This window comes from Siphateles boraxobius, unplaced genomic scaffold, assembly GCF_051911475.1.
Source record: "Siphateles boraxobius isolate OS27281-9 unplaced genomic scaffold, OSU_SipBor_1 15, whole genome shotgun sequence".
Lineage (NCBI taxonomy): Eukaryota > Metazoa > Chordata > Actinopteri > Cypriniformes > Leuciscidae > Siphateles > Siphateles boraxobius.
Genome location: NW_027508755.1, coordinates 2,382,010 through 2,392,242, shown reverse-complemented (window position 1 = coordinate 2,392,242; position 10,233 = coordinate 2,382,010). Strand labels below are relative to the sequence as shown.

General features: G+C 43.2%; 1 protein-coding gene across 1 annotated transcript; it reads left to right on the top strand.

Moving 5' to 3' along the window:
* Nucleotides 1–1,596: 1,596 nt before the first annotated feature.
* LOC143738562 (uncharacterized) lies at nt 1,597–9,170 on the top strand. Its single transcript, XM_077230561.1, has 2 exons — nt 1,597–1,637; nt 6,977–9,170. The coding sequence occupies exons 1-2, from the start codon at nt 1,597–1,599 to the stop codon at nt 9,168–9,170; spliced, it is 2,235 nt and encodes a 744-aa protein (XP_077086676.1).
* The last annotated feature ends 1,063 nt before the right edge of the window (nt 9,171–10,233 follow it).

Below are 10,233 nucleotides of genomic sequence, written 5' to 3'. Positions count from 1 at the left end.
TATTTATAACAGTCAGATGAACAAAAAAAAGTGTGATCTGATAGTGTTGGTTATGTTCTGGCATAATCATGTGTAAGGCGGGTGCCGAAAAGTCTGGGCCACCCCTGGTGGAAACAAAAGGCTCCTGAGAATTAACATTTGAACCCTCCCTTGCATAATGATATAACAGCAGAATCCGAGACGCAGCACACAGTGCAACTCACACCTCACACCTCACTTGAACAATCCCCCCCTTCTCCTGCTCACCTGAAACTCACTGAAAACCCATGAAATGTTAAATGTGTACAAAATAAGTAACTATGCATGTTTGGTATCATTTAAAGTATCTCAGTGCGCCTGGTAAAATGGTCTCATTCTCCCAACCATAATAGAAAGCTAAAAGAAGTTACAAAATATGAGAAGTAGTGTATCCCTCTAAGGTGTTCCCTCCCCCAGATCCTCCATTCTGATCTCACAGTTGTGAGCCCCTCACTAGGGGACCAAATCTAATTATAATGGCAGACACTACCATTTGGTAAGCAAATTGAATTATCTGGGTTTATAAGGAAAATGGGCAAAAGGTTCGAGGAGTCTGTAGGTTGACTGCCCACACAATCGCTGTGTGTAATTCTGATTGCCAGGTAATACTTTCTACAAATTCCTTGATTTCTGTTATGATATGATCAACTGATGATTTTATTCTCATGAATTGGATTTTGAATTATTGCTTCATTACCTGGTAAATAAATTGTAAACGTTTGATTTTACTCTGATTGACTCTTGAGTTTGTTCTCCCAAGGAGATTATCGGATTCGTATGCTCCCGCAATTCTGCGTCAGATTGGCGACGGCTAATACTTTGTCACTAGTTCAAGTGTACTTGCTTTGTAGAGACGGGGCATTCCGTTTAGGGGTAGCTAACGCGCTGCCTGACCAGCCTAAATTTGGGTACGTCTATTTTACCTCTGTCTTAATTTAATGTAACTTTAGATAAGTGTACGTGAGAGATCACGGGCTTGGCCAGTCTAAACTATTATGAGGAAAGTATCGTTGGTCGACTCATACCTATAATAGGGCCAAAACCTCTACTAAAGTATAACTATTAAATTAAGTTCAAGTGTATGCAATTCAAGGGGACTAAAATAAAAGTATCTCTGATTGTGTTTTGGGTGAATCCGACCGTCTGAGATATTAGCCAAAACCTCTGTTTAGTGACGAAACTGACGAGATTGTGATCGTGAGACCCGCAGTAGATGTGAGGACCTCTAAGCGGCATAGTTTCCTAATCTGAACGGGTAAAACATAATTAAAGAGTTTCAAAAGAATAATCAGACATTCGCTCACTTTTAATGATACCCAGATATCATTAAAACCCTTTTTCATTTATGGAGTCAGATGAAATAACGAGTCAATACATATGAGAAAAAATGTGTTCCATTTAATCTTGTTGTGTTGCGTAAAAGGGAAGACAGTAACACGCAGAGACCTTCACCTGTATTATTGGAAACCCTCATTGGACCAATAAACAGGCTTACAAAGTGGTGACCTCGACGTGATCTCGAAACCAGACGAGCAACGTCTTTCTGGCGCGACATTCAACTTGAACTCTGCCCGGAACATGAGGTTTGAGCTCCTTCTCATCCATCTCCAGCTGCTGTGGTAAGTCAATCTAATTTGCCTTTTAGAAGCGTTGAGGGAGAGATTGTTTGCACTTCACATATAGACACATTTTTAGTACGGGTCGGAATACCCTCTGTTGAGACCGGAACCGAAAAATCCGGTGGGGAAGAATTAGACGGGAAACATGTCTTTTCAGGGAAAGAACAGCAGCAGCGTAGATGAGGAGATAATGGAGATTTTAGGCGTGCAATTGCAAAAGCTCCTTGTTCGATTAAGCGACAAGGGATTAAACTTAAAGTGGAACAACAACGAAATAATATCCTGGTATTCTGCCGAGGGTGCGAAACTAACATCCAAATCAAAATACAAGAAAATTCCGGCTGCTATTGTGTATTTGCTTCGTCGTAACGACCTCGAGACCATAACCGAGAAGGAACGAACGATAGCAAATATCCAAGAAATAGAAAGATTGCGATCTGACGAATTGCAAAAGTTAAGAAAACAAGTCGAAGCGTTCGCGTACGAGCAACAAGGGTGGGCTAGACAGCGCGAGGAAATGGCCACGAAAATTGATCAAATTCAAAGAAAACTTCAAACCGGCAGTAATTACATATCTGCTCTCGAAGATTGCTGTGATAAATCAGGGTTTCCAGTAGCCGCAGTTAAACAAGCAGCACTGGATGAAACCTCTGATCTAGAGACTATAAATGATAACATTAGTGACGATGATGATGACGCCGCATTAGGATACAGGCCACGGAGAGAACCTCGTAACCGAGCTCTCGTGAGCTTGTGGCCCGAAGAGCGAAACCTGCGAAGCCCAGTAAAGACTCGAACAAAATCGAATGACTTGCCAAAGAAATCAGTTAAAATGGCTGTGATTAAAACTATGACGAATGCGGATGATGAAATCACAAAAATCAGCCGCCCATTAACATGCGAAGAATGTTCTAGACATAAACAAGTCGTAGGAGTTATGCCGAGAAAAGGGCCGTTTCAACCCTACTGGGAAGCATTAATGTTACAGGCCACTGTTTACAAATTAGAAATTCGAGATGTATGGCAAATAGCTCTCCTCACTATCCCTGAGGAGCTTAGACCGAAACTCACCGCAGATATGAAATCTGGCAACATAATGAACCGAAACGTTCATGAAACCGACGAAATAATCTACGAGCGTCTTAAACAGGCACTGTTAGACATGAGGGGACCGACGCATGCAGACTGGAACAAAATATTAGAAATCAAACAAGCGAGTAATGAGTCGTTTGAAACATACGCTGAACGGTTATGGGTAACATACAGAGAACACTCAGGCATAGAGAATGTAGAGCGCAACCATGACGTGTTACTACAACTTGTTAAGAACAATGCTGGCATTCCAGTTCAAAAGGCTCTGTCAAATGGCGTCGACCCGGCCGAAAACACGTTCAGAGCAATAGTAGACTGGGGTACTAGGATAGAAAGCAGATGGAGATCAAAACCCCGTAGCGTTGCGTCCGCACAATGGTTAACAGAAGGGAACAGCCCAGGCAAATTTAACCAAAGATCTCCAAGCAAAATGCAATGCCACTATTGCCAAAAGTTTAACCATTTAATGAAAGATTGCCAAAAAAGAGAAAGAGATTTAAAAGAACAAGCAAAACTTTGCCAAAAAACGCCCTCTAGTGACGACTCGGACCTGTACAAACAATTCGCGAATTTCATCACGGAGTTTAAAAAACGAAAAAGTCAAAATGGCGACGCCCACAGCGCGAGCGGAACGACTGAAAAACATCATAACCAATAGGGGTACGTGGCCTCCATCGCCGTAGGGAGCATAATTAAGAGTGGAAACCGAATAAAAATAAGGGCTAATTTAGGAGGCCGGTTAGCTAACGTACTTATTGATTCTGGCGCATCTTGCTCCTGTACAGACATTCCCCTACCTTTAGCCAACGAAACTATTCAGGTCACAGGCATCGGCGACACGTCAATGATTGCGACAAAAACACAGCCAATTGAACTCGATTTAGGCGTGACCGTATTGAAAGAACCCCTCTGGTATTTACCTAATAACAGTGAAGGGACTGTGCTGGGAATGGACATTATGCGAAAGTATGGCTTTGTAATTCACTGCTTTGAAAAACAAATTGAATTGAAAACAGACAAAGCAGTAAAACAGTGCCCACCAAAAAACAGAACGAACATTATGTCCATATCCACCCCAGATCCCATTCAACAGATGGTAAACAAACATGATTGCATTTGGGCTACACATGAACATGACTGCGGTCTCATTGACTTTGTTGTGTGCATTGAGGGGGAGCCCCCTCCCCCACAAAAACAATACCGCATCAAACCAGAGGCCGAGTCGGCTGTTCATGAAATAGTACAACAACTTGAAATCAGAGGAATAGTCCGTCGATGTAGTTCAACCACGAACTCTCCGTGTTTACCAGTACCAAAATCGAACGGTAAATGGCGTCTTTGCATTGATTATCAGCGTCTCAACAAAGTTTTGCCCAAGGCTACACCTATAGTGGCAAATCCGTCGACATTATTATCACAGATTTCAACACAAGCGTCTTGGTTTACAGTGCTCGACGTAAAGAACGGTTTCTGGTCCATCCCAATCAAACGCGCTGATCAGTGGAAATTGGCCTTCACTGTGAATCAAATACAGTACACGTGGGAACGTATGCCACAAGGTCTCCATAACAGTCCTGCGATTTTTCACAGGGCATTAGAAGACGCGCTCAATCCACTGACAGGGACCGGAAACGTGATTCATTACGTTGACGATATACTTATCGCGACCGAGGGATCAATTGATGATCATTTGTTACTCGTTGATGAAGTATTGTTAACACTCGGCAAAGCTGGCTTCAAATTAAACAAAGAAAAAGCTCAAATCGCACAAAGCGAGGTCCAGTACCTGGGTTACACAATAACGCAAAGCCACCGAGCATTAACAGATGATAGGCGAAAATGCATTGCTGAACTTCCCCGACCACACACGCTGAACGCGTTGCAGAAAGTGCTAGGAACAGCAAACTACTTAAGAGACTTCATTCCAGACTTCGCAAACATCGTCACGCCATTATATTCTCTCTTAAAAGGAAAATCAAAGCCCTCTGACGTCCTTGAATGGTCAGAGGAACACGAAAAAGCCTTTACGAGTCTAAAAGAAAACTTATGCTGTGCTCCCGCGCTCGGTCTGCCGAACCCCAAAAAATCCTTTCACTTACAAGTGGATGTGAATGAAAACACACTAAGTGGCGTTTTAGCTCAAGACCATGCAGGAAAATTGCGTCCGATCGCCTATTACAGCCGAAAGAAATCCACGGTCGAACAGGGTTTCGACCCATGCACTCAGCACGTGCTGGCGGTTCACTGGATGTTGACAACAACTGAACCGGTTGTAGGTTTTCAACCTATCCTTGTGCATACAGTGCACACGCCAGTACAAATGCTGTTGCAGGGCTGAATAAAAGGTGTGTCGTCGCAAAGGTTAGCAAGATGGCTAGCAGACATACAGGCACGTGACATCACAACTGTTAACGACCGAATATTACCTCATTTATTGGGAGATGTAGAGGGCCACCCACACACATGCCAAACCAAACCGGAAGCACAGAGCCCAGTTCATGATCAAGAACTTCCAAATCAGACACTGGTGTACATTGATGGTTCCCGATATTGGCATGATGGCAAATTCCACACAGGATGTGCGGTGTGGACTCCTCACTCTCCCAATTCCGGCACTAACCAATTGCTAATCAAACTATCCGAAAACACATCTGCGCAAGAAGCTGAACTTATTGCATTACTCGAAGCAATCAGATCACATCACGAGCCGCTGTGTGTATACACTGATAGTCGATACGCTTTTGGTGCAGTCCATGATTTTATGGCACAGTGGCAGTTGAGAAAATTCCTCACATCTGCCGGAACGCCGATAAAACATTTTAACATCATAACTTCGATTTGGCAGGAGATTAAAAAACGTGATTCCACACTCTCCGTCGTCAAAGTGCGCGCACACATTAACAAAAATCCAAATGAAAACGAACAAAACAACAACATCGCAGATCAATTAGCTAAATTAGCAGCACAAAAGGGAGATGAATGGAAGCCTGACAGACTGATTGTTCCTGCTGTGAGTGCGATTCAGACTGTTCCTATTGACTTGAAACAGTACCAACAAGAACTGTGGAGTTCTGATGGGGAGCTGACACCGCACCTGCAGCAGGACCAATTAGTCAAGGTCACTGAAGGCATGATTTTAAGAGACGACAAATACATCGTCCCAGAAGCCCTGCAGAAACCAGTGATAAAGTTGTACCACGATTATGCACATGTATCAGCCCCCAAAACACAACAGCTTATACAAAAGAACTTTTGGTGGCCACAGATGGCATCAGACATTCAAAGATGGTGTGACACATGCATCGTATGTGCTACCATTAATCAAGGTAGGACTGGCCGTACAAAACTGTGCAGACCAGAGCCACCCAAAGGACCTTGGGAGTCGCTCCAATTGGATTTTATAGGTCCACTACCCAGTGCCAAAGGGGGATATCGTTATTGCCTTGTGATAATTGACAAATTCTCCAAATGGGTCGAAGCGATTCCTACTCGCAATAACAATGCAAACACAGTGGCACGTGTGATAGCGAACCAAATCCTCCCACTCTGGGGAGCACCAATCCAAATTGAATCTGATCAGGGCACACACTTCACAGGTCAGATAATGAAACATATATGCCAGATGCTAAACATCAAACAAAGATTTCACGTTTCATACAGGCCGCAGAGCTCCGGGATGGTGAAACGCGTTAATCGCACCATAAAAGAAAGCATCTCGAAACAGGTTGCACAACATAAAAACCAATGGATTGATGCCCTACCCACGGTCCTAACAGTATTGCGGGCAACTCCTTCAAAAGCCACAGGTATCAGTCCATTTGAACTCATGACTGGGAGAGTCATGAAGCTGCCCGTCGACCCAGAAATTACCCCAGCAGACCTGGGGCCTCTCGTGATTGCAACTCAACAATCTGTATTAAAGCAATTACGAGACAGACTGGAAGTGCTACATGCACATGCTGCTCTGAAACAACAGCAATCAGACTTAATAAATGATACACAATTCAACCCAAACTCTGAGGTAAAATTCTCAGAAGGAGACATGGTAATGATACGCGTTTTTGTGAAGCAAGGTGCATTCACACCCCGATGGCATGGGCCATATGAAATAAAAGCTGTATGCAACAGCTGTGTGGCCACAACCGTAAAAGGGAAACTGCGATGGTATCACATGTCTCAGTGCAAATCATTTAAAAGTTTGCAGAATAAATAACTAACTGTCACTGTCTTCTCTTCCTGCCTTCCAGGTCGACTGCAGCGATCCCATGGAGGCCGGATGAAAGGAAAGTGTCCGGGTCCACGTGCATCAGACTGGGCCAAAGGGTTTCACTCACACACAACCTGAAATGTGGGAGGTGGGTGTGGAAATTCTCCCAGGGGCCATCCACACCAAAAATCACAGTCGCACCTAAAGAGACAGCTACATGGCCTCCCGGTATAGTACCGGATCCAAATTGCACACCACAAATTTGCTGTAGTTCAGGTAGCACCCACCCACCTTCAGAGAACATTTCGGGATACACTCAAGCACCAAAATTCATGCACAATCTCACTGCCTGGTATCAACTTAAGATAGATACAGGCGACACAATAGGCAACATGCACACTCTACACGAAAACAACAACAATGGCATAGATCCAAAATTGTGCTATTATGTAAAAAATTTGGAACCTGCAACATATAGGTGCACACATACTGAAACACATAATGACACCCATATAAGATTCACAGAATTAATGTATAATCTCACATCGTACACACCTAACGAGCCAAAACCAAAAACTTTTGTGTGGACCAACCGGAAGGAAGGAACATATTGTGTCGGAAAATGTTCACATAGCATAGACAATTTCACCAATCCCCACAACTGTACATGGACTATTACTTATTGTTTTAATTTGACCACCTGTGGATACACTAAACCCAAAAAGTGTCCGGAATTGCACTCAATTCCACCTGGTGGACTGATTAGAGGAAACATCAACAAGACTTTATTACATGATGTAAATTTGATAATGACACATGTAACATACAACATTTCCAACATATTCTCTGCCTACACAAAACATTGTAATATTAATGATGAGTCATATGAATGGCTACAGTCACGAATCGATGATTTAATTTCTGATTACAAAGACAGACTTGCTGTCCAAATTCCACCTACTCGCTCAAAGCGAGACCTACTCAGCAGTATAGCCGGCTTGTTTGGATCAATTAATTCAGCAGCCAACACCTATAAAATAAGCAAACAATCCCAATTCTCCACATGGTTGACAGATCAGATGGCCACTGGTTTTCAACACATCACCAATAGCAATGATAACATTATCAAAGCAGTTCGTTCCGAGGCGCAGGCGCTTCTAACGATCAGCCACACATTGTTCAATCAGACCCGTACCATCGAACGTGACTTAGCCTGCAGATCATATGCACAAGATTTGTTCACTGCAACAAGACAGGAAATTTTAGACCTTCGTCTTCACAAGACCCCTAGACATGTTTTGAATGATTTAATTGAGGTTTTAGACTTGCATAGATGGTTCTCTTCAGAAAAAATGAAAAATATTAAGTATTCAGAACTGTTATCCACAGTTATGATGTATACAGGAAACGAATGTATTGGTTGTATTGGGTTTTTTGCCACTTTTCCTTTAATCCACCCAGATCAAGTTTATCCAAATTCCACTACTATTCGGTCCATTGGCGTGGTAGTTAAAGATCAGGTAATTAAATGGGATCACCTCACTGGATATATGACTTTGAAGGGTACTGAGACCTTATTTACCAGCCGCACTTGTTGCCATGAAACTCACAATTACGTTGTTTGTACATGTAACACCTTGCAGCCTTTCTCTTCCAATGATAGCAAACTCATAAATGTTGAATCTTTGCATGGCCATTCAAATGCTGTTCAAGTGTCTCATACACAGTGGTGCGTCATCAGTGAGATGAATTCGTTCACATATGGAGGACTGACCTGTCCTGCTAATCACTCCTTTTGCTTGGAAGTGACAGAGGATTTTTCTATGGGTCAAATCGACATCCTCGGAAGGATGCCAAAGGACGCCGAGGTCTCCCCATGGTGGGACGACACCTTTTATGAACACGGAACACAAGCTTTGGTCGACACAATGGACTTGGTACAGAACGTCATCCTCCAAACAGAGTACCACCTCTCTCAAGCGCAAGTAGAGACAAACTTGGCGCGAAAGACTGCACAGATCCTGTCTAGCTCATCTACTCGATCGGCACAGACGGCATACACCTGGTGGGACTGGGTACTTCGAGGTTGTGCGGTTGGAAGCGCACTCATATTCTCCTTCACGCTACTCCAATGTTGTTACTTCAGACACCTCATCAGATCAGTCAAAGCATCCACCAACACGATCTTAACTCTCAGCCCCCTACAGCTGCCCACCTTACAAAGACTGAAGTGACACCGCAGGAAACCCTATGAGTGGCCCACGGTGCCAAATGGGGGAACTGTAAGGCGGGTGCCGAAAAGTCTGGGCCACCCCTGGTGGAAACAAAAGGCTCCTGAGAATTAACATTTGAACCCTCCCTTGCATAATGATATAACAGCAGAATCCGAGACGCAGCACACAGTGCAACTCACACCTCACACCTCACTTGAACAATCCCCCCCTTCTCCTGCTCACCTGAAACTCACTGAAAACCCATGAAATGTTAAATGTGTACAAAATAAGTGACTATGCATGTTTGGTATCATTTAAAGTATCTCAGTGCGCCTGGTAAAATGGTCTCATTCTCCCAACCATAATAGAAAGCTAAAAGAAGTTACAAAATATGAGAAGTAGTGTATCCCTCTAAGGTGTTCCCTCCCCCAGATCCTCCATTCTGATCTCACAGTTGTGAGCCCCTCACTAGGGGACCAAATCTAATTATAATGGCAGACACTACCATTTGGTAAGCAAATTGAATTATCTGGGTTTATAAGGAAAATGGGCAAAAGGTTCGAGGAGTCTGTAGGTTGACTGCCCACACAATCGCTGTGTGTAATTCTGATTGCCAGGTAATACTTTCTACAAATTCCTTGATTTCTGTTATGATATGATCAACTGATGATTTTATTCTCATGAATTGGATTTTGAATTATTGCTTCATTACCTGGTAAATAAATTGTAAACGTTTGATTTTACTCTGATTGACTCTTGAGTTTGTTCTCCCAAGGAGATTATCGGATTCGTATGCTCCCGCAATTCTGCGTCAGATTGGCGACGGCTAATACTTTGTCACTAGTTCAAGTGTACTTGCTTTGTAGAGACGGGGCATTCCGTTTAGGGGTAGCTAACGCGCTGCCTGACCAGCCTAAATTTGGGTACGTCTATTTTACCTCTGTCTTAATTTAATGTAACTTTAGATAAGTGTACGTGAGAGATCACGGGCTTGGCCAGTCTAAACTATTATGAGGAAAGTATCGTTGGTCGACTCATACCTATAATAGGGCCAAAACCTCTACTAAAGTATAACTATTAAATT

Excerpts from the sequence above, each read along its gene's own strand:
- LOC143738562 (XM_077230561.1), top strand. The coding sequence starts at position 1,597 with ATGAGGTTTGAGCTCCTTCTCATCCATCTCCAGCTGCTGTG. Across the intron at positions 1,638-6,976 it reads ATCCATCTCCAGCTGCTGTG|GTCGACTGCAGCGATCCCAT; the intron begins GTAAGTCAATCT and ends CCTGCCTTCCAG.